Source organism: Equus caballus, chromosome 6 (genome assembly GCF_041296265.1).
Source record: "Equus caballus isolate H_3958 breed thoroughbred chromosome 6, TB-T2T, whole genome shotgun sequence".
Taxonomy (NCBI): Eukaryota; Metazoa; Chordata; class Mammalia; order Perissodactyla; family Equidae; genus Equus; species Equus caballus.
Window position 1 is genome coordinate 59090225 of NC_091689.1, and position 25228 is coordinate 59115452.

A 25228-nucleotide genomic window follows, 5' to 3' on the forward strand; every position below is an offset into this window, starting at 1 on the left:
ATGTTCAGAACGCTGCCATACAGCCATGCACGAGTTATTCGTGATGTGAAAGCACCTTCACTTAGAGTTGATTGAAACCCAATAAATGGCTCTGTTTCCATAAGCAGGTTCTAGGCGCTGTGTAGTCCATCAGCTTTCCCTCTTTATGTAGGCTCCCAGAAAGCTCAGACCTGCTTAAAAGTAGCACAGCTCAGCCCAGGTTTTCGGTACAGTAACCTACATGATTCATTATCTGGTTCACAAATATATAAATTTAAAAAGGAATTAGGTGGACTAAGGAATTTATGTTCTTTCTCCAGTAGACGTGTCATTTTAAATTTGTTAGTTACATAATTTGATGGAAATATATACCATTTTATACCCACAGTAATTTATTCATCTTAGGATCCTTTAAAACCAAATTATTATTGAATGAAATAGTCCCATGGAGGCTTTAAATAAGCAGGTCTTTCATTTGATCTTCTAGTTATAGTAAGTGATTAAATGTCTAGTAATAAATAGTCAAGAGGGCTTAACGCCACAGAACAAGGAATTGTGTTGCTTTTTGTCAATTTCTTGATATCTTTTTCTAAAAAGGGCATTGATTCAGTCCTTTTATCTGAGCCTCTGATACAGCATGAACCTCAGTGTGAGCCAGCGAATGTGACCTATTTCCCTCAGTCCTGAACTCTCTGGAATAGCTGAGTCCATTTTTTTTTTTTTAAGTGTTTGTCACTCTTTAAGAACTTTCTCGCATACTGCCTTTGCTAGCATAAAAACACAGCTAATCTTTCTCTGGGATTTTATATTAGAGTTACTTTTCCCCTCTATCTTTTTGACGTATGAGGTGCAGGTATCTTTACCAGAAGCATGGAAGCCAAGAGAGATCACAACTTTAATCTTTTACAGTAAATACTGAGTAGTGAAATGTGAGTTTTAAGCAGTTATTTGAGTAGGTGCTAAACTGTTTTAATTTAAACGGTTGACTGAACAGTAATCTAATAACAATGACATATGCTGAACGTCCTGTAGTTCATAATAAAAATAAATAACAATTATCGAGGGCTTATTATGTTCCAGGCCGTGTTGATACTGTTCTCTTTGTTGATCCTCGTAAACATCGCCACTAGAAAGTAAGCGCCCTGAAGGCAAGGATTTTTTTATGTTGTTCGTGCTATCACCGGTACCTAGAACAGTTGTGGAAAAAGTAAAGTAATGACCTGTGACATAGCTACTGTTAGTAAATTGAGGAAATAGAGGCACAGAGAGGTAAAGTAACTTGCGTAAGATCACCTGGTGAGTAAGTGGAGGAGCTGGGATTCAAACCTAGGTAGTCTGATAACCTCTAACGAATAAGGTAGTTGTTAGAGAGCTGTGTTAGTCTAGTGTAGAGTTTCCCAGCCTCAGCACGATTGACGTTTTGGACTGGGTGCTTCTTTCTTCTGGAAAGCTTTCCTGAGCATTGTTAAGATGTCTAGCAGCATCCTAGCCTCTACCCACTACACACTAGCAGCAGCTTCCCTTCATGACATTCAAAAATATTACCAGACATTTCCGAATGTGCCCTGTGAGGTAAAGTGACCTCCAGTTGTGAACCACTGTTCTAAACCTACACGTTAAAATACCACAGACAGAAATCTGGAAGGAAGAGTAGGTGAACACCTGGCATTACATTTAGAAAAGCTTGGATGTGCCACAGTGAGTTGAGAGACAAGGCAGGAATTAGTTCGTTCTGTGACCATAGTGTGTTTTATATCGAGACCTGAATTTTATGCCTTATTTGTAAGGATTCCTCTAGAAACACAAATTTATAAAGACATATCTTTCCAGTTTTTTCTTTTCATTCATGAAGAGCATAAAATCTCTGGCAAGGCTTTTAAAAATGACACCTTGTCTATCAAAGCTTCAAGTGCATTTTTAGTAGCACTGAGGTCTGTTAGTTTGTAATTTAGTGGTGCAGTCAGTTTTGCTATAACACAACCCGAATGTTCCTAGGAATCACCTCGCTGTGCAGAATTGGGCAATGAAAAGCATGGGGCTTTTATCAAAGTGGGTTTAGGAGCATACCACTCACAAACTTCATTAGTGACATATAAAAATAAGGATAGGAGCCTAATAAAAGTGGTTACACAGTTTCACATATCTTACATAATTAGGAAATGCAAAAATACTGCACATACACTTTGCCTTGAAAAAGTCCTGCAGTTTGATTGTGGAAATGGACATTGGAAGGGTTGTGAGCTGTTGGCAGTGTTGGAAGTAGGGCTAGCTGAAGTTAGATAGAAAGTTGTATCACTACATGTGGATGGGTGTGTTTCATAAAACAGGCAAGGAAGTGAAGTGGCTGGTAGACGTTTGAGGTTGTGCCAGTGAGTGACTTGTATACTCCTGTGTGGCTGGAATTCTGTTGGGTGCAGTTTTCTGCATTCACCTGGAGTTTCCCACAGAAAAGATCATGCATAAACAAATACGGATCTCATGTGATGCTCAAATTGTCCCCCAATATATGAATTGCAGTGGAACACGCTTCTACACAAGCGTTATAGCAAAAGTGGTAGTACTCTTGATCTGAATTTTGGGGCCCTTCAAAAGAATTTTTTAAATTGTGGACTACAAAAATGATGGCAAGGGTAGATGAAAACATAAGCTTTGTAAATAACGCAGGGGACAAACTTTGGTAGAGTTGAGGAAAGCCAGGGAGTCATTGTCTTCCCTGCCCTGTCCTGCGGTCCTGAGCACTCACTCCTTTGTGCCGAGGTCAGTGGTCATGACTTGGTACTTACCAGTGCGCCAGCCCCTCCCAGAGGGCCTAGTTGCTATATGTATTAAAGAATTAATGTATTATGTGTTGAAAGAATTCTATACATTAACAGAGATGGCTTTGTGGAAATTTTTTTTAAGACTCATTTGGATTTCATTTACATTGCTTTTGTTGATTGGCGCTCAGTATTTATTTAACTCATATTTTCAATTTCTGTGAGTGATTTAGAAATGATGTTTATCCTTTACCATTACAGTACTTAAAAATGCAACATTAGTATAAAAACGAAGTGTAAATGCCAACGTAAGGAGGAAGGATTCTGAAATTTAAAAATATATTTAAAGCATATATATATTTAGAGCAGTGAAGACTGACAAGTCCTATCAAATAGTGGAAAATTAGCACGTTTAAACAGTTAAGGCTGGAATTGATATGTTAGTTAGTCATGCTTTTAATTTATTTTAATTCATTTTTGATGATTAGAAAACATTACTCTGCTTTTTCTGTTCGATAAGTAGGTTGTTTTATAGGAGATGACGGGGTTTTTTATTCTACTTGTCTATAAAATCTCAATCTTCTGAATTTGAATTTTTATAGAAACCTCTAGTAATCTTGAGTGACTGTAATTTACTGCAGAGCCTTCATGGTTGCTGGTCTGGAGCTTGAGTGATTACAATTTAAAACACATCATTACAGATTTTGCAATTTAACGTTTTAGAAAATGCACATATTTTTTTTTTTTTTAATTAGTAACAAAGAGCCAGATTTTAGGGGCATTGTCTAAGTCAGAACAAATGAATAAACATTTGAGAGGACTTCTTTGTTTATTTATGTTATAATTAGGCCTATGCAGTTATTTCTTTCTTTAAAAACATAACGAAAGACTTTTGTGCTGGAGAGTCCTTATAGATTTTATATGAATTTTTATGTCAATTTAATATCATAACATTAAATAAAACACATTGGATACTTTGAAGAAGTAAAAGTACATAAATATATTCATATTTCATTTTGGGTTCAGTTTACTGGTTTCTTAACTAAGATGGAATACTAAGATTTTTATTAGTTTTACTTTAAGACGTTGTGATCTTAAAAATACTTGGACGACAATAATGTCAGTTCAATTGAAATAGCATCCACTTTTGGAGAAAAGAACGTTTGGCCTCCACTTGAATCATTCATTATTTAAATATCTCCATTGCCCTGCGTCCTTGTGTGATGGGCACTCAGATCTATTTAGTGTTCGGGAGGTCCAGGTAGTCAGCCCAGTAACCATTACAGAGCCATGTTGTATAATTTAGAGCTTCTGGAATATTAGAACTAGAGTCTACTGTAGTCCTCCCAAGCAAAATGACATAGCACAGGGAAATAATGCAGTATATAGGGGCTTGCTTGTTTTCTCTTTTGCAATATTGATTTTTATAAAAAGAATTTGTGTATTTCTGTTCTATCTACCACTCAACCAGCTCTAGCTCTCTAATGCTCCTTCCCAAAGAAAAAGATGCTGTCCTCCATTTTTCGTTATTAAGGTGTCTGGTCCCTATCACAGGTTACTTTACTCCCATTCTCCCCACAGTGTTTTAATATGTTAAAACATCAGAATTTACATGCTTTGACACATTTGTAGTATTCATCACCTTTGCGTACTTCAAGCTTTTCCACTTATCTCCAGAGGCTATACTTTCTTAGTTAAGCCAGTATCAATTTATTGTTTATTACATAAACTCATAGCCCTTGAGGCCTTCGGTTTCTACTATCGTACTTTTTAAAATCAGCAGGTAAAAAAACTCACTTGCATACTATTTATGTAGTGAAAATACCACACCAAATAAATATCTAAACCCACCAAATCTGGTAACACCTATTCAATGTGTTTGTGTAAAGACAAAACCACCGCAAAAATCTGATAATTTGGTCGTCTTGTGTGCTTAGTAGACCGGTTCGCTAAAGGAATAATAGAAACACATCATGTTCCCTCTGTTATATTCTACTGTCACAATAGTCGTTATGTAGTTTTGTAAAAACTGTATCTGTACCTTTTCTTTTATATGGTTTTAGTTTTATTGAATAGATAAAGTTTTGAGTACTTAGTTACCAATAAAAATATTAAGGAGTTCGGATTTGGAAGGAGACCTTGAGTATCTAAAGTTTCCTAGAAAGTGTGTGACCTGTAGGTATAGACTTCCCACATTGCAGAGCACGTGTAATACTGTTTTAAGATTAACAGGGCAATATTAAATACAAAAGCTTGAAAATTTCCATAATGAAAGTGCATTTTCTAAGGTAAGGTACACCAATGATAGATCCTCATTATGGGTTGCTTTATGGTATGTAACCCAATAGGAAAAAAATAATTAATTTACAACTGATAATGTTTATTATTTAAAATATCAATGTATATTACATGTTATTTTGGGAATCTAATATTTTTGGCTTAGACAAATAAATAGTTTGGGATTCTTTTCTCTTCTCATTTCAAGAAGATAGTTGGAGACCTAATCTTATCACTCGACCTAGAAAGAATAGTATTTCTTAAGCAAAGGTCTTATTCTCAAAAAAAGAGTCATCCTTTAATTCAAAGCAGTTTTTTCTCCAGCAAACATAACTATATTTTTCTTTGTTTCTGTTGTTTTGTACATTTCACTTGATTTTTGTTTTCTCCTTCAGATTCTGTTTTTCTATAACATACTTTCTTGATCAGTCCTATTACTTTATTTGTATAAAGATTCTTTTGTAAAATAAAAACACCATAAATTATTGCTCTTCAGTGGTGCTGGCTATTTTTTAATGTGCTGGTGCCCATGTAGTAGTACTGTTAGATTTTTTTTCCGTATATGAATTTGGCATTGGGTCTCTCATGTGCCTAAATTGGGATACAAAATAATGGAGGTAGGTAGATACTCATACTTATTTTTTGTGACCCACTTATTGAATATAAAATACAATGGTTGTGGAGCCAAATTGATTTGTTTATGAAATAGTGAGAAGGAAGAATTGAGGTCAGACTTAGGGGGTGAATTTAGCTGTGTTATAAAACCATAGGTAGCATTTACACATGCATGTACACACAGTAGAGAGTATCGAAGATGCGTTTAGAAATTTCAACACCTGGGGGTTTGCATTTCATCTCCTTTATTTACTAACTTTAATGTTACAATGAAGAAATGGCTATTTCACTACCAGATTATTAGACAAACATTTGTGATGATAGAAGTACATATATTTTCTCTTTCTCTTTTCTTTCAGCCATAATGAAAGGAAAGTGACCTGTAAACATCCTGTCACAGGACAGCCATCACAGGACAATTGTATTTTTGTAGTGAATGAACAGTAAGTAAAGAGTTTCGTGGAATGCCTCCCTTCAGATGGGCTTAGCATTGAGATTGCTGTTGTCCATGTTTGTTACGGTACAATTTAACAATTTTCTTAGCTGAACATTGCAGTCCAGTATAATAATGGAATGCCATCTGTTTATACTATGTGTGGTATGGAAACATGACTTATTTTTTTCATGAGGAATATAATTTCAGAAGCTGTTTTTTACAATAGTTCAAAGAGAAATAGTAAGTTCAAGATCCCAGGGTGTAGGGTCAGAGAAACTATAAACTTGGTGGAATTGTTAAACTAATTTGAGCTCAGTTTTCTCATCCTTAAATCAGAGATTATGGTAATTACTGTTTCTCATGATTTTTATAAGCTTCGAATGAAATATGTGTGAAAATATTTTTTATACTATAAATCTGTTCACAAAAAGTTGTTACTGATATCATTGTTGTTTTCAATGTTAGAATAGCTACTCTTGTAATTAAAATTTTAATTTTCCAGTTAGATGACCAAGTGGAATATCTATAGTAATGCTTATTAAAGTAGACATCGTATCAACGTACGTTGTGCCTAAGAGAAGTCTTAGTTATTTTGAAAGTAATTGTAAATATTAAGCTCTCAGTCCAGAGCTTATTAAGCTCTAACTGGTATCCATCTGTTTTGAAAAAGTAGGGCACCAGCATCGTTAACTCTAGAGAAGCTTTATTGTAAAGCAGTTCATATACACAGCAAGTTCTAGCGTTCTGACATAGTATATTTTCAGGACCGTTGCAACCATGACGTCTGAAGAAAAGAAGGAACGACCTATAAGTATGATAAATGAAGCCTCTAACTACAACATTTCTTCAGATTATTCAGTGCATCCAATGAGCCCTGTAGGCAGAGTAAGTTACTTTGCTGACTGTTAATTATTGATAACTGGTATAATTAGTAGTCTATATATATTAATGTCTATTACTGTTACTTAGTGGACTTTAGAATTATAGAATAATCATTTCATTTTTATTATTACATGAACCTGATTACATTCAAGGTAATTGACATAAGAAGCAATGACTTGGAATATAAAGTAGTAAGATATTTTAATAATTTAATGGCTTACATTTTTTAAAATATTGTAGAGTTCAGATTTGGAATAATTTTACCAATATAGTGGATGTTTGTGTGAGAGAATGGCAGTTTATTGAATCAAGTTAAGTTTAAAAAGTGGATATTAATATAATGGCCTATAAATCCCATTTTCTGACTATTAAGTATGCCTGGATAGAGCAGACTTACGCTATTTAAAAATAAATGTAAAATCCCTTATTGCTAAAGGGAATCCCCATGCCAGTAATAGCGACTCTGAGGTCGTGTTGAGAGTCCATTATATGAAAAGTGCCATAGCCATATGGAAGAAGAAGTGAGTGGTTTTTCTTTATAATCAGAAATGAAAATGTTAATTGTTTAATTTATGATCTTAGGTTTGTGTGTCTCTAAAACTTATAGTTAATGCTTCTTGCACTTTAAATCATAACACTGTAATTGTCTCAAAGTTACTACTCAGTTCTTAAATTAATGGATAGTGAGAGAATCAAAGGATAATAAGAGAGTAATCTTTTATTTATTTAAAAAATAATTATATATTTTATAGTAGTAAAATAATTGTAATGGTAAATTATGGTTACTGTAAAGAAAGGGCTAATAGACAATTATCTATTTTAAGTACCTATTGTTAAGGTTTTTAAGTGAAATTTTGTAGAATATTACAACTAAATGTAAATTTTCAAATAATGTGAATAATTTCTAATTCTTGTATAACATAAAATGCTAATGGGATAACTGAGTATTATAATGCTTCATGAATATATTTTAATGAAAATCTAGAAATATGATAGCTGGTTTGAGGTCCCCCTATTCTTTGTCTGGAAAGAAATTTGGATCTGTGCCTCACACTTTTCACCAAAAATTTTCCAGATGAATCAGGTGTTGAAGTGTTAAAAACAAAACTATGAAAGCACTACACAGAACAATGGAAGATTTACAAAGACAAACAAACTCAGAATGTAGATGGGCTTTTTAAATATGACATAAAACTCAAAAGTCAAAATGGAAAATAATGAGAAATTCAACCACAGGAAATTACCATGCTTGCATAATATGTGCAATTCATATAACAATGAAAGAATAATTCCTTTTTAATTAAAGAAGTGCTATGGATCAATAAGAGAAAGGCTTACAGTCCAGTTTTTAAATGGGCGAATTTTGTAAAATCACTTCCCAGAAAAGAAAATGGAATTTTACTCTTAAGTAAATGAAAAAGTTGCCCAGACACATTCATATTATGAAAAATGCTAATTAAAACCAGAAAAGGACGCCATTTTTACTTATCTGATTTGCAAAGGTTAAAAAGTTGTATAGCACAGTATGTTGCCAAGAGCTGGGTAAATAGGCATTCTCTTTAGGTGGTGAACTCCAAGAAGTAGTGGGACAGAAGAGTGGGTATTATCTAGGCAGTCATTTGAGGAAAAAAAGATCTTCCATAACTATGAAAACAATTATTTTAGATGGATAGACACACACATGCACACAATGATATTGGTTGCTTGCTAGGGTTGTGGGTGGGTGTTGTTTGGGTGCTGGAGCCCAGAGGTGAAAAAGTAGACGGGTCCTTGTATTTTTTTTGTAGCATTTGAGTTTTATAGCACGTTTAACCATTATCTGTTCAAAAGTAAATTAAAATTTATTTTTAAAAAAACGTGCTTTAACAAAATACAGTTGATATTGGGCCTTAGAAATTCTATATGTACAAATATAAGGTTCACAAAACAAAATTCTTGTAAAAAATGCTAGATTTCAAAAGATTCTAGATAAGTTGAAAAATAAGAGAGAATTTGATGTTACTTACCTTCATAGAGAAATTCAAATTCAGCTTGTTTTTATGTTTGTTGATTACTACTACTATTCTTGCCAAAATAAGTTCTCATGCTAAACATAGCAGTATTTTTGAAGATTGTGTATCCTTATGTGTACTTGCAAGAATATAGTAAACACCATCTGTTTGGTGTCATTCAAGTTCAGAGTTGTCCATAAAGCAGCAAACATGTGACATTAAGCAGATCCTTCCCCTCTTGTTTTGACTTATGTGATATGTTTGTTTCTATTTTATGTCTGAGTATTTTTCTCGTGACTTGATGCTGTTAATTTTCTTTAATTGAAACCACACTATTAAATGCAGATAGAAAGCAGAAGTTCTGTCATTTGGTTTATTCTTAAAGATGTTTTAGTCATTTTACTCAGCAGTCATTCTGTTTATATAGCAGGTAGAACAAAATAACAGCCACGCACTCGCTGTGCCTTTTTAAAAATTGTATATGCAGATTTTAAAGGAGAGATGGTGAAACTTGTGATCCTTTTGTAATATCCTGGGGAGAAAAGTCTTTGTCCAGAATTCTTAGACTTGAAACAACTATGCCAGCAAAAGCAGGATCGCAGTGATTCATCTGAAAAGATTAAGCCCTGCAAGTTTCAGAGAAACCTGAAGAGATTAAAATTATGAAGATGAAAAATGAACTCAAATATCCACGCATTAATGCCAATTTTATGTTGTGCTTCTTTCCGTTTAGACTTCACGGGCTTCCAAAAAAGTTCACAATTTTGGAAAGAGATCAAATTCAATTAAAAGGAATCCTAACGCACCTGTGGTCAGACGAGGTTGGCTTTATAAACAGGTATTTTTTTCTTTTGCCTATTTGATGTGGAAAAAGCACAGAATCAAAAGGGACATTTTCGACTGAATATCCCTTAGACAATTATATAAAATGGAGAAGGAACTGGAGAGTAGTCATCCAGATTCTTTCATTTCCTGTTACCACTGAAGAAAGTTAAAGGAACAGTGAAGAAAGAAAGGGAATGGATGTTACTTAGAACAGAGCTTATGTGCGTGTTTGTCTAAGTGTTTCTAGATTTGAAATTAAATATATGCTGTATGAAAATGTTAGAAGTAACATGCTAGAATTATCCAGGCAGAATATATTTTTTAAATGGAACAAAAATACAGAGATGTTCTTCATTTTTCTATTTATATAAAAACCACTAGAGAAATGTAACAATTATACATTTCTCTGCTTTGGTTTATAGAGAAATCTGATCATAATTTGAGATTTTTCTGATTTTTGCTTCTCTACTCTCAAGACAGCTCTCTTAAGTGCTTGTACTATTTTTTCTTTTTCTGTTCTTGTCTGTCTGTTTGCTCAAGCATAGTTCACTCTTAAACACCCTGATAAGTTGGGGTTATGTTCTATTGTCTAGAAACCTGATAATGTAGTGTTTCTGGAGACTTGTCATTAATTTTGAAATTAGTAAGGGTGTGTGTACATTGGACTTTATGACAGCTATTTTGACTACTTTGAGGCTGTTGTTTTCTTTTTTACTCTCTGGTTTGCAGCTGAGTTTCAGATAGGTGACCACCAGGTAGCCGAGATGATACACTCGGCATTCAAGACCTTTATCCGTCTTTGTTCTGTCTTTCTCATTCTACATGTATATACAGATGATACAGAGCAAGTTAAATAAGAGTTCATTGATGGTGTTAATTTTTTCTGTCAAATATTGCTAATTGCTTTCAGATGACCTAATAATTATATTCATTAAAATTCATAATGAATTTGTTATGAAACATTCGTTAGTCGTTGTTCCATCTGAAAATTGGATGGCAGCTAATGTATTGGAAAGGAGGACCATCTTAAAATCCGGAGACTTCCCACTCATTCGAGCAAATTAGTTTTGCCAGTTTCTCACTGAGTTGATTGAGTATGTAACTTGGATACCAACTGTTACTTTTTATTTAAAGATCATTTACTATATTTCAACTATGTGATGTTTAAACTTATCCAAGCTAAAAGATTTTTTTAACTGGTCTTTCTAATAAATCCAAATAGTTCAGTGCGATATTGAGCTTAATAGAGGAGATGGGACTCATTTAAAATGATTCTTGTTCTTGTTCCTTGATCCCTTGATTAATTTAGTATTGCGAAAGTGTTACCAGTTTCTCTACCATGGGTGTTTATTTTGTCATAAGTGTATGACTTACAGACATTATTTTAAAAATCTAAACTTTTAAAAATTATCTGTACTAAAGGAAGAATTAGGAAATTAAACATACCATATACCATTTAATTTTTTTTCATCCTTCGTGTAGCTGACGATTTTAAAGACAAATCTTTTACTTTGAGAGATTTTTACTCGTATAATTTCTTCAGTTCTAAAGTAATTATTAGATGATGGCCATAACTAGAAATAAGAAATATTAATCAGTGCACATCCAAACTGGCCTCTTTTTTGCTTTATTTTTGTTGTTGTTGTCTCTGTTTCATTTTCTCTTCCAGTTTTGCTTTATTGCATGTAGGAAGGTAATTTTTATTAAAATTATAGTTTTATTTGAGCTTAGTGTTTTCATGAGCTAAATTACTTAGAAAGAGCTGCCAAATAGGCACTATTTTCTGCAGGATGAGCAAAACCTAAACTGTATATGTAACAAGAAGAGAGTGTTTATGAAATGTATTTGTATGCTAAGTTTCCTTTAGCAAAAATCATTTTAAATCACATTACTTTTGGAATAATTTCAGTTCACGTTTATTTTCTTGTTGAAGATTAACATATTTATTAACTCTGGTTTACCAGAATGTCTACCCTGCTATATTTACATTATCCTCATGCCAGCAGATATGGGTTCAGAAGAGTAAATTTCAAATTGCTTACAAATGTGAAACCAAATCAGATTGCTTCAACAGTATTCCTTTCACATGCCACTAGTCTTCAGAGACCAGTATACTTGGGAATATCTTAACATAAGTCTCTAGAAAACGAACTCAAAATTTCAATTGGCTTTTTTAGTTAGGTTTCCATGTAGCATATATCAAACACACCTTGTTTTGAAAGCTTATTTTAAATACTTGCGCGAGAAATGAGTTTTAATTTTCTGAAATGAAAAGAAAAATCCTTTACTGTGCTGATTTAATGCAGGACAGTACTGGCATGAAGCTGTGGAAGAAACGCTGGTTCGTGCTTTCTGACCTTTGCCTCTTTTATTACAGAGGTGAGTTTACCGTAAACTGTCTTATTGTATGATTTTATAATGATCTATGTAACATATAGAATACATATTAAATGTCATTTACTTTTCTAAAGAAAAAACATTATAGTTTTTTTTTTGCTATTTTATCAACAAATAGTATCAAGAAAATCTTTTCTTCAGTGACACAATACTGCGTGATTGAGGTATGACAGAAGACAAGATGGCGCTTCAAGCTGATTAGTCTGAGTTCTGGTCCAATTTCTGTAATCTGATTGTGTTAATCTGATTTGTTTTGAGTGAAGAGCATGTGACTCTTCACTCTACAATGTTGTCCTTGAATTCAGTGCCTGCTGGATAAAAATCATTAGTTTGATGAGATTCTTCTTAGGTGTCAGCTTTGTCAGATCTAACTATGGGTCCACTGAATGCCCAATTCTCCTCAGCAAATGATTTCAGAATATCAGAGACGACTATGATGTATTGGCAAGTAAAAAAGAATTTCAAAGAAATGTATTTGTTATGATCCCCTCCTACCCCTCATTTTTTTAATAAATAACAGTGACCTCCGTGAAACATGGAGAAAGTTGTGGAAAGGATACATACCAGGCTGTTAATATTGGTGGAAAGGAAATATAAGTATTGTCTTAGGTATGGAGTAGCAGTCTTCATTTCTCCTATATGGCTATCATAAACTCCCTTTTTAAAAATTTTTTTACATTTTCTGGCTAGGAAGTTATTGATAATACAATGTTAAGTCAAAGTCCAGGTAAGTCTCTGTTCTTATGCAAGGATCTGTTAAATACTATAAAGTTGGTACCTAACGATGAAAGGTGTACATAGGCTGTGCTCTCCATAGAAATCTACTTCACCTGTCATATAAAATAGTGAATCTGGGGGCCGGCCCCATGGCCAAGTGGTTGAGTCTGTGCACTCTGCTTCAGTGGCCCGGGGTTTTGTCAGTTCGGATCCTGAGCACAGACGTGGCACCGCTCACCAGGCCATGCTGAGACGGCGTCCCACACAGCACAACCAGAGGCACTCACAGTTAGAGTATACAACCATGTACTGGGGGGCTTTGGGGAGAAGAAAAAAAAAAGTTTAAAATAGTGAATCTAGACAGTTACTCCTCTTCCCTACTTTAAAGTCTGGTTGGAAACAGTCACTAAAGAATTAGATAGATTGTCAACACATAATTGATAATTTGTAACAGGATTTTAGAACTGGTTAGCAGTTTTAAAATTTACTTTGTGATTACACAAAAAAGTGTGGCAGAATTTTGTGGTCATCTATCAAAGCAAGATAATGCATATTAATCTTCAAAATTTGAAATTACTAGAATTGGATTCATCTTTTTTCCCCCCCACTGCAAACTGTGGTTGAGAAGTACTGCTGAGTCAGAATTAACCAAACCTATAAAATTTCATTTTGTCATAGAGTTGTTGGTCAGGCTGTAATTGTGGTATTATCTTTAGTTAAGTGCCAAGCTTACTCTACAATTTTCCTTAAAGGTTTTCCCACTCTTTCAGAAAGTCGCGAGTTATAACTCAGGCATTATTCCTAAGCTTATAATTTGCACTTTCCTCTCTTTCACAGTCTATTTATGGACTATTTAGAGCTTTAAATGAAATAAGAAAATATTTGTTACTATTTCTCATACAAAAATTTCTTAATTTTAATTTTTAGCAAAAAGAGCATTGAATTCCTTATAATTTGCTATTATTATTGCTTATGGAAAGGTGCTGCTCATCATTTTTATTAAAATAGAAGAATTTTTAACGTAATTTGAAAAGGGTAAAGGTGAGTTCAGAAGCCATGTTGAGTATGAGATTCCGTATTATTAACCATACTCATTTTACATTCGATATATTTATTAATTTTAGTATGGTTCTCCAAACAGGAGGAATATAAAAAAAAGAAGAAAGTACAGAAAGGAAAGAAATGTCATTTAGCTCACTTCTGCCCTTCGGATGGCTGGAAAAAAGTATATGATGTATACTTTACTATTTTATCAACAGAAAATGTCTTATTTTAAATTAAAACTATCAGATTTTAGTGAGATGATCATAATAGCGTGCTCTTTTTTTTTGAGCATTTTCTATATGCCAAGCATGTAACATAGATGGTCTATTTTATCTCTTCTTTATGGCCACCTGTTAAGGGGGGGAAATCTTATTATGCCCATTCACACAAGAGGAAACTAAGGGACAGTGAGGTCAAATTGCTTGCCTGAGATCTCACAACTAGCAAGTGTCGGGACTAGGATTTGCACCCAGGCACTTCTCTTAACCACAAGTTTTTGCCCCCACCCAGATCTCCTCTTCGACGCTGAGCACAACAGTCCCATTCGTTTCCTCTGTATCTCTCAAAGCATCTAGTAGACCGACATACAGAGTCTGCTGTCAGAATTTTAGACAAATCAGTCTGTGTTTTACAGATATGGAGAATAAGACAGAGAGAAAGTGATTTGCTGTTTTTTACAGTAGGTTAGAAGCCGATACCAGATGCGAGCCCCCATTCCCACTGTTCTTTGCAATAAAGCAGGCGTATTCGTGACCCAGCTGTGATAGAGCGCTTAGATTGCTCTGTTCTATAGTCAGTCTGTTGACAAAAATTACCCTGGGACTTAATCCATTCAACAGTTGAGCAGGACCTGCTTCATTCCAGGTGTGTCAAAACAGCCGTGAGAGGAAGCTCTCATGAAGCTTACATTCTAGAGAGGTCAGGGAGACAGCAAATAAACAAGACCATGATACATGCTTTTAGGAAACTAAGGTCATAATATGAAAGATGGACATAATGTGAAAGATGGGGAAAAGTCTCTTTGGATCTGCACTCTCAACAAGATCTAAATGACAAGGAGGAGCTAGAGTGAGCAGAGTGGTCCAGGCAGAGGGAGCAATAGTACAAAGTGAGGAAGTATCTGGAATGTTGAAGGAGCAGGAAGAAACCAGTGTACCAAGCTGGAGGCTGGAAGGACAGGGGAGAAATGGCCATCACACGCATGTAAAAATCTGTTGGAGTCTGGATTCTACTATAAATGCCATAAGGAAACAATTGGATGTTTTTAAGCATAAGAGTGTTATGCTTTGAATTATGTTTTGAAAAGCTCACTCAAGCTGCTATTGGAGAATGGATTATAAAGGGAAAGGAAGGAAGCAGAGACTAGTTAGGAGTTATTGTATAGAAACGATGATGGCTTAGAGTGATATGGTAGGGAGCAGTGAGCTGTTTTGATGCACCACCTTGTTAGGAAGTAGGATGCACAAATGAACGATATAAACCCCTCTCCTTACAGAACTCACACATTCGCTGAAGAAGGGGAAGTTTGGCTGTCATGCAGTCTAGAAAAGGCCCAGCTGACCTTTCATGTCTTTCTACAAACATTACTCAGTACCTGCCTTTTGCTTGGCAGTGTATGAAGCCCTCTGGCTGATAGAAAGTAAGACAGTTTACTTAGGTCGGGCTTGAGAGAGACATAAACAGAAGAATGCCGTGATTAGGAAGATTTGAGGAATCTAGTGAAGAACTCTTTGAATGGTCATCTGACAGAAGATGAAGATTTTATATGCAGTCCTTTTAATCTTATATAATAATGGCAGTGTTTATTGAGCACTTACTGTGGGCTGTGTGCATTATTGAGTTCTTTTTATCTATTAACATATGTAAACCTCACAACAATCTTTTGGGGTAAGTCCTATTTTCCTCAGTTTTATCGTTGATGAAACTGAGATACCCAGCATCAATAATAACTTGCCCAAGATCTCATAGCTACTTAGTGTCCGGCTGGGAAACAATCCATGATAATCCAGTGAAGTCACCCTATGCCATTCTGCCTCTGCATATTCTGAAACAACTTGCCACTTTTTCCAATTATGTGACATAAGAGAATGTATTATTTGATAAAAATGATTTTTAATAAAGACTTCATGAGCTGTTCTGAGTGTATGCTTTATATAAAGAAAAAGTTGGATTTAAAATTAAAATGTGATTCGTTCTTTTAAATTGTCATATTCGCTAATTAGAGGCTGCTTTCTACCTTGGTTTTTTACCTTTTTGACTAAATCTGCACTTCTATTCATTCTTTCTTGTATTAGTGAACTATGCCTGAGTGAGCACAGAATAGTAAAAGTAAAATTTTTTTTCCATTGTTATGAGAAAGCTGTATAAATAACCTCTACTTAATGCAACACTTTTTCTTTTGAAAGTTTCACTGTATATTCTAGAAATCAGGGGAAAATAAATAAAATCTCTCATGGCAAGCATAATAAAAAGAATTATTTCTCATTTATGGTTTTTCTCATTGGTGAGTTCATCAGCACAGCTTAATTAATTTGTCTTATGGGTCTCTAGCAATGAACTCTATATTTTAAGTTTCATAAACATCTCTGCCCCCAAGCAGCAAGTTAATAATGTGAATCTATACTATGCCATGATTAATATTTTGTCACTTTCCTAGGTATATTTTATGTGCTTGCCTTATAGGCGTGTAATTTATTCCCATAACTTTATTGTGTATCAGAGTGACTGGTAAAGGCAAACCTTTAAAGTTATGTTTTAAAAGGCATATAATTTTTATAGCATAGTTTGAAATACATATTTATTCAGTTTTTTTGAGCATATTCTACTATTGTTCTAAATGTCTTCATGGAGTTTACATTCTAGTGGGGAGAGAAAGATGATCAGTAAATAAGTAAGACAAATAGTGTGTCAGAGGTATTGAGTATAGGTGGTGGTAAAGTTCCAGAGAGAGAGGAGAGCTGGACTCTGGGATGGGTTAGGAAGGGAAGCACTTTAAAATACAGTAGTCAAGGAAGACCTCATGAGCTCATGATGAGCTGTGTGAGCCAAAACTGAAGGATGTGAGCAAGTGAGCCATGCATTTGTCTGGGCATAAAATGCTTGGGCGTTTAAATCCTACCAGAAGTGTGGGTGGGTTAATCTTATAAAGCTTCTCTGTCGTTACTTATATATTAATACATGTTCAGTGAATTACATATCAAAGGGCTTTGTAGAATGCAATATATATGTCAAACAAATGTATGCTGTTTTTATCTCTAACTAACATTTTTCTGACATGTGGGACCGATTTTTGATTCGCTTGGGATAAAGAAGCTTATTAAAAGTAAAGAGGTGTATATACTTCTGCTATTTAATATTTTCCCTTATACCTAAATAGTAGATGCATACAGTTCATTTGTATATAAGAACCTTTTGATTTGGTAAAAATAAATTTTGAGAAAATGTATTCTGCTTCAGGAGAACATTTAAAATTCTAATCAGATGTTCAATTATCTCTTAAGATGAGAAAGAAGAGGGTATCCTGGGAAGCATACTGTTACCTAGTTTTCAGATAGCTATGCTTACCTCTGAGGATCACATTAATCGCAAATATGCTTTTAAGGTAAGGAAATAGTCATACTGTTTTATTCTGTATTTGCATCTTGCATTGATTAAAAGATGGATATTGACCCATAGATTATTATAAGAAGATATTTCCGTTACAGTCATTTTTATATTTAAAATATATTAATTAAGTCTTATGGTTAAGTAAGAGACTATCTCTTTAGTTAGGAAGCATGTGCTTGAATATTTAGGGGCCAAGTGTCTTTATGTTTATTCATTCAAATGGTCCTACAGAAAGCAAATACGTGAAGATGCTAATAGTTGGTAAATACAGCTGTGTCCTGGTGATCATTATACTCTTCTTTAAGGTTCCTGTGTGTTTCAATTTTCTCATAATAAATTTAGGGGGGAGAGTACTATAAGATACAACAACTATGTTTTTTAACATAATATTGGTACATTTATGATCTTATAGAATATTTGCAAAGATCTTCTTGGGTCTAAGTATGTCGTGAAAATCAGGTACTTTTGAGAGAATATTGAAGTTGAGGCATTAAATCTGTTAATAAATCCTGGCAGACCTGGGCCCCCTTCCCCTTACTAACAATACCCCCACCTCTGTGATACGCTGGTTTGTGGAGCGCCCTCAAGTAAGAGACCACTTTAATGCTAAATTGGTTATTTTTTGTTTTCAAAAACCATGCTGCATTCTTTGCTTTATGATTATAGCTGAAATAAATTTCAGGGGTCACCTAATTTTTAAATCAGTTTTAAGTTAAGAACTCTAAAGGGTTTAATGTAAACTTTTCATCTTAAAAGAGAGGAAGGAAGTACGGGTGACATATGCTGTTATTTGACAGTGAAAATGTTTATACCATCATAAAATTGATTCTGCTTTTTGTTCCCATCCAACTTTTTAAAGAATACTCAGGATTACAGCTGATTTACAACTTTTGCTAATTAATGTATTACATTATCAGCTATGGAGAAAAAAGAGCAGGGAGCTGATAGTGGGAGGGGGTGGTGGATGGCCTCAATGAGAAAGTACTGTCTGAGCAAAGACCTGTGGATGAGAGGGGACTAGCTTCATATTTCAATAAATTTTATTAGCAGTGTGAACCAGAGAAACAGAATTAAATATTTAAGATGCTATAATAAAGTTTAATACTGATGACCTAAAATAATAACTTGATAAAGTACACGTGTAGAACTGTGTGATGCTAGCACTGCTGTTGGCCGTGGAGTTAAATGTTTTTGCTTGCTCATCAGTTTGGCAAATGTTTATTGGCTTCGTACTATTCATAGGATATTTTGCAGGGTTCTTAGACTCTTAAAAAAAAACCACTAGAATATTAAAATAGCAAAAAAAAAAAAAAAAAAGTGACCATGCATGTTAAATCTATTTTCTCTGTAATTATTTGGCTAAATTTTATCTGTAACAAGAATAGTAATTTGTTTCAAATTCTCTGTTTCCTCTGAATTGCTGAGCTGCTTTTCCTGCTAAGTCTGTTGACATTGATACTACTTCTTTATCACAGTGGTAAGTAGGAACTTCTGGACGATTGTGGAACTTAAAACTAGATAGAGAAGTTTGCCATCACCTGGTAAATATTTCCATGTGACAGATGGCACGCGTGGGGTGGTTCATTAGTGTCTGAGTCCTGGCTACTACTGAATCTTCTTAGCACCAGCCCCCGCCGTTCCTTCTGTTGATCACAGATATGGACAGTGGTCTTTATTCATTTCTCCAGAATCCCATCCAACAGTCCAGTGATATTTTGTGGTGGTTTTCATCATTTTAACAGCGTGTAGCATTTAAGCTGTTTCCTTTGCGCTGTTTCTGTAGATAGGTTTCTCTCTCTTACATGGTCAAGTGAGATTTGTTGTATGTAGTTATTTTGATCACTGTGGTTATTGAATTTGTTTATACCCTAATTCTTTCTGAAAAAGATTTTGATGAAGCTGATTTGACACTCTAGGTAAAGCAGATAGTCAAGATCTTGGAGTAAAGTGCGTATCTCCAGATTTATTCCTCTCATCTTTTTATATTTACCAGGCTAACAACACACTTAGTACTCTTTACCTCATTCTGTGCTGAAATAGCCTTTTTTAATCTTCCCTAGTCTTTCAGTGTCTAATAGGAAACTGTCAGAGGCATTTTTAAATGGAAGTTAAGAATGTGTCCCCCACAGAAGTCCCCATCTCGGCTTTTTTTTTTCCTCCTTTCAAACAGCTACTGCTGCTGTCGCCGTGTGCGCCGTCAGCCCCCGAGTTAAGCTGCGCACTCGGGTAGCAATCCCTCATCAGCACCTTCTTTTTTGTTTTCTTCTGTTTCTCTGGAATAGCGGCAGATTGAACCACCATAAAGGCCTTCTTTCACGGACCCGAAATATTTACATTTTATCTCTAAAACTCGAGAAGAGAAGCTAAAGGGAAATGCCATTTTGGATCACTTATAAATCTTTTATGTTTGTGTGTAGGTATCTAGAAGGATTAGACAAAATGCTTTAACAGCAGCACCTTTTGAGGACTGAAGGAATTGCTAACACATGGGGGAAATGCTCCATTGAATTTTGCTGCTGGTTGCTCTGGAACATTCTTGAGTAAAAAGATGTGAATTGCAGTAAATGGAAATTACTAGGGCTGTGTACATGGAACAGGCACAACTAGGTGCTTCATTTCTTATCTCCTTACCTTCCCCTACACTTTTTGTTCTTTAATTTTAAAATAAAAATGGTAAAGTTAGAAAAAACTTAATAATTATATCCTTTTCAAGACATAAATATTTCAACTAAAAGCAAAAGGGTAAAGTTAGGAGAAAAATTAATATTTAATATTAAATATTTAATAATTAATATTTTCCAAGATTGAATTATATTTTTCTTAAGTCATTCATTTCTATATCTGTATATGACAAGTCTGCTTTCTCTGAGATTTGATAGTAATGGTGTATATGGGGAACCACTTAGCTTGCTTTCTTTTTCTTTTACAGATCCCATATTTCTATTTAAAACGATCGTGTCATTTTCAATCAGGCAGCCCATCCAAACATGCGGACCTATTATTTCTGCACTGATACAGGAAAGGAAATGGAGTTGTGGATGAAAGCCATGTTAGATGCTGCCCTGGTCCAGACAGAACCTGTGAAAAGGTAAAGGCTTGTAGGGAAAATAATGGTGATTTCCACTTACATTTTAGTCCATGCTTTGCAAGTATGTCACTGTCATAGTACATGTCATTTTAATAGTCATGATATGAAATCATTTCTTCCTCAGAAAGCAAGGATTAGTTCATGTTGTGTATTAAACTAATACACCTTTAGTTAGTTTCAGATACCACCTGCATTTTTATTCCACCTTTCCTCTTTATTCATTTTCACCTATCAGTGTACTGAGGTGAATCCAGAATCCTAACATTCAAACTGAATGTTCTTTCTTCTTACAGAATTACCTTTAATTTCCGGTAAGTACATTTTTAATTGTTATCTTACAACTACACATGACACTGTTTTTTAAGGTCCTAAATCTTAGAAGAGAATTTATACTCACGAAGTTAATTTCACTGTGTTTTTATATTATGTTGTATGTTTGAAGTTTAATAAATTAAAATAAAAACTTTTGATGAGTTTTACTTCTTCAGCATTTCCTGGTTAATTCTGATTTTTTTTTTTTATGATGAATGGCTCCAGAATATAGTTCATCAAGTGTTTAGATTATTTCTAAATATATCTACTTCTTGATGAATTCTACCTACCTTTTTTTGAGACTTCAGTACTCAGATTCCTTGATAATATAAATGTGTACTGCTAAAGTTGATCAAAGTGTGATTTTCTTTTCCTGCTTGAACATATGAATCATTTTAATATTAAACTATGTTAAGAACTAGTGAGAGGAAATCTCTTTCGAAACTCCATAAATAGCAGCTGAATAATGTGCTTTAAAAAAATTTTTATAGGAGCCAGCCCCGTGGCCAAGTGGTTAAGTTTGCGAGCTCTGCCTCAGCAGCCCAGGGTTTCGCCAGTTCGAATCCTGGGCGCGTACATGGCACCACTCATCAGGGCATGCTGAGGCGGCATCCCACATGCCACAACTAGAAGGACCCACAACTACAAATAGACAACTACGTACCTGGGGGGCTTTGGGAGAAAAAGGAAAATTAAAATCTTTAACAAAAAATTTATATTTCTGTAATTTGAAGAAAGATCCATGATACAATTAAATTTTTTCCAGTTTAGCAACAGTTGAGCAGCTGCCTTATATTAAAAAGATGCTAACTTGTAAGTTTCGTCTTTTTTCTCTCTTCTCAGGAAGTTAGAAGATTGTTACAGTGTATATCTTTAGTCTTTTTTGTTTTTTCCAGTGTACATATTAATAAAATCTTGACTTGTTGGTTAAAAGACTTAAGTTGATGGTATATGTTTGTGTTTATTTTTTAAAATATCAAATCCAAATCAACTAAACCAATCACTAGTAATTAGAGCTAGGGGAAAAGACAGCGAAAAAAGTGAAGAAGGCCCAGGATTGAACTCTAGGATACCTATTTTTAAGAAAACGCACCTCAACCATATGCATGTTCTAGGTTGAGAGCTAATAAAAGGAAAATCCACTTTGGAATTCCATGTGTAAAAATGACCCAAATGGAAGTAAAGCCGAGGTGATTAGCACTGATAGCCAAAGAGAATGTGTAAGTGAAAAGAATTAATTGAAAATCCTAAGATAATTTTAACCTCAGAGTAAATTTTTCAGGCAATTATTTAGAATACAGAAATCAATAATTAAAATTTTATTTCCAGATAATGTCAATATGGTATGTTGTACTTATCTCAGAATTTCAATTTATGTCCATTTTCTTTTCTTGTATTTTCCACTCTAAAAACCTATAATTTAGGGTGAAAAAGATGACAGTCGATATTTTGGTTTGACTTCTGACAACCTATTAGTTGATTATGTACTGGGAACAATTTTTAGCCTGTTGTATTGATATAATCTGGGTGGCTAGCCAGGAACGATTGAGCACCACCTGTGTGCGCAGCCTCGTGTCCATCACCATTATCCTGTAGAAATTACATCTTTTATTCTACTTCTAGCTGTTAGCATTTTTATCCTGCCCCATTTGTCTTAACCAATTCAAATTGACTGTACCTAATTATTGTAATATTTTATTTCATATGGATAGGGAGATTTTGTCTGCTTGGGCTCTCTTTCCTATATGGCCAGAATACTTAGGAATAGTTATCAAGGTGCATCGCCTAACACATAAGAGATACTACCTAAGAGATAAGAGATATCCAATTTTTAACTAGATAGTTCATTTCTTCTAAATTCATAAAGTATCTGACCTGTGAAGTACAATGTCATAGTCCCCTAGTGTGCAGATCAGTTATGGCATAAAAGAATCTAAGCATAATAGACATTCTCTGAATAATTTCTATCTCCAGGCTCATTATTTTCATTTTCTATATTTCTTTGTATCTTCTGTAATAACTTAAATGTCATTTTTAAAAATTAGATCACAAGTTTTACATTATTTATGTTATCTTAGTATACAGTTCTGAATCAGTTTTGTTCCATTTAGAGAAAAGTCAGCATATGTGCCTTTTTTTAATTACATTTTTTAAATGGTAAATCTTTGGAAAAAGAAAAAAGCCAATACAGTCTAATTTAAAATAATAGCTTTAGAAAGACTAGAGGTAACTAAGTTTTAAAAATCTTTTCAGGTATTTGATATTCGATGTTAAAAATCTCCCCCACGCAAATTTAGCAAGGATAAATTCACTTTAGTGTAAATCATCTCTGACTTTTACCTTTCAAGGGAAAGAAGCTCCATAGCGTATCTTCATAAACTTTCCCAGTGTCTAATATTGCTACCAATCTAGAAGCCGTAAGTTGTATCTAACCTAAACATATGGATAATCCCATAACTTTGCTCCAAGGAAAATAGTCACATTTCTTTCCATTTTTTCCTCACTGATCCTATTCCAAACTATTTATATATAGTGTATATGTATGGATTATGTGTTTTCCACACATCACTGAAACTGACAGCAATACCACACTTAGGATCCTGTAGTAGCATTGTTATACATTGAAATGTGGAATGTTGCCTAGTTCCTGAGAGGCCTCCCGACGTGGCATGATCTTGACAATTCCATGCAGGTTCAGACACTCAGCTTGGTCTTGTCAGAGCCTGGAAGTGATCGGTCTCAAGAAAGCTGATGCTCATCAAAAAGACTTAGCTATAGCAGCTGGAATGGTGAGCAATAAAACTGTCCAGTGGCCCAGACACATGCTGTTAAGCAGCACATGCCTCCGGTGGGGAGATGGACACAGGATGCCAGATTCTAATCTAAAATTGCTTGATGAGATGGAATGATAATGGTAATAAAATCTGTGGCAGCCACTCATAGATTTATCTGGTCCTCACAACAATCGTGTCACCGTGGTGCTGCAATTATCCCCATTTACCACTGAGGAGATTGAGGCGTGGTAAATTTCTGCACCTTACCCAAAGACAGCTAGTAAGAGGCAGGGCTACAAGCTGAAGAAATTGCAAGGCATGCAGTCTGGCTCCAAGAGCTCTTAACTGAAACTCAGGTCCTCTTGGATACAGTTAGTCACATGGTTCAGATCTTTGATAGCATAAGACTATAATTTCCTGGTGCAGCCATTTCCACAAACCAGCCTCATGTTTGTCTCATGATGAATTAGGCCTCCTGGCGGGATGCCATGTTGTTTATTTCAAATGACTAGCTCTGTGGTCCTTCAACTGTGGATTTTGTGGTTTTGCTGTCAAAGGGCAATCTTATTTGCTTTATTTCCAAATTTCTAGCGGTGGGGACACTCATCATTCTTTATCCTCCAGGGCTTCATACACTGTATATTTTATGTTTTCTTTCTCCCCTTTCTATTTATACATCCTGGTGTTGTGCTTGAATTTTCGTACTACAACATTGGGAGTTTGTGCAGATTTGTCCTCTGTGACCCTTTGTGTTTTTTTCGTAGAGTCAAAGGTAATTTTATGTTTTTCCTAGATTGAATCCCAGAAATAACATGTGCCAAGTTTTCACCTAACTTACTATGATTTTCTTCTCTGATTTCAGAGTGGACAAGATTACATCTGAAAATGCACCAACTAAAGAAATCAATAACTTTCCCAACCATAGAGTGCTAATTAAACCAGAGGTCCAAAATAACCAGAAAAACAAGGAAATAAGCAAAACGGAAGAAAAAAAGGCATTAGAAGCTGAAAAATACGGATTTCAGAAGGATGGTCAAGATAGACCTTTAACAAAAATTAACAGCGTAAAGTTGAATTCTCTGCCATCTGAATATGAGAGCAGGTCAACATGCCCAGTTCAGGCTGGACACTACAGGCCAGTCAATGTGAATAGTTCAGAGAGCAAAACAGTCAATGTTAGCCTGGCAGATCTTAGAGGTGGAAACCACCCAAATGCAGGGCCCTTACACACAGAGGTTGATCGAGTCATACAGAGAACGAATTCAATGCAACAGTTGGAACAGTGGATTAAAATCCAGAAGGGGAGGGGTCACGAAGAAGAAGCCAGGGGGTGAGTGTCTTGTCATTATGTGTTATGAACCCGGGTTTCTTTCATGCTGTGTTGGTGGAGATTGGTTTCTGAGATACTGATTAAAAGTATTAGTTTAAATTGTGTTTTAGATGTTAACAGCTTCATTGCTATATCTTTTCTTCATAGTAATCAGATGTATTTTCTCTCTGTCTCCCATTGTTCTATCACCCAACTTTGT

The 25228-nt window shown here is 34.8% G+C and overlaps 1 protein-coding gene across 36 annotated transcripts in view; it reads left to right on the forward strand.

The window, feature by feature from the left end:
- The window catches only part of PLEKHA5 (pleckstrin homology domain containing A5), a 231116-nt gene that overhangs the window by 131666 nt on the left and 74222 nt on the right, over nt 1–25228 (forward strand). For 33 of the 36 annotated variants that reach the window (XR_011439987.1, XR_011439988.1, XM_023643201.2 and 30 more), the window contains 7 exons: nt 5987–6070; nt 6828–6948; nt 9670–9774; nt 12068–12140; nt 17420–17520; nt 20498–20613; nt 24562–25029. Coding sequence is in view for 33 of the 36 variants with exons in the window: in XM_023643201.2 (XP_023498969.1) it covers nt 5987–6070; nt 6828–6948; nt 9670–9774; nt 12068–12140; nt 17420–17520; nt 20498–20613; nt 24562–25029 (1068 nt within the window). In the remaining 3 variants the exon portion in view is untranslated. Of the gene's footprint in view, nt 1–5986; nt 6071–6827; nt 6949–9669; nt 9775–12067; nt 12141–17419; nt 20133–20454; nt 20614–24561; nt 25030–25228 lie in introns of those variants that run through there. The other 3 variants (XM_070271010.1, XM_070271014.1, XR_011439989.1) reach the window with 2 other exon arrangements.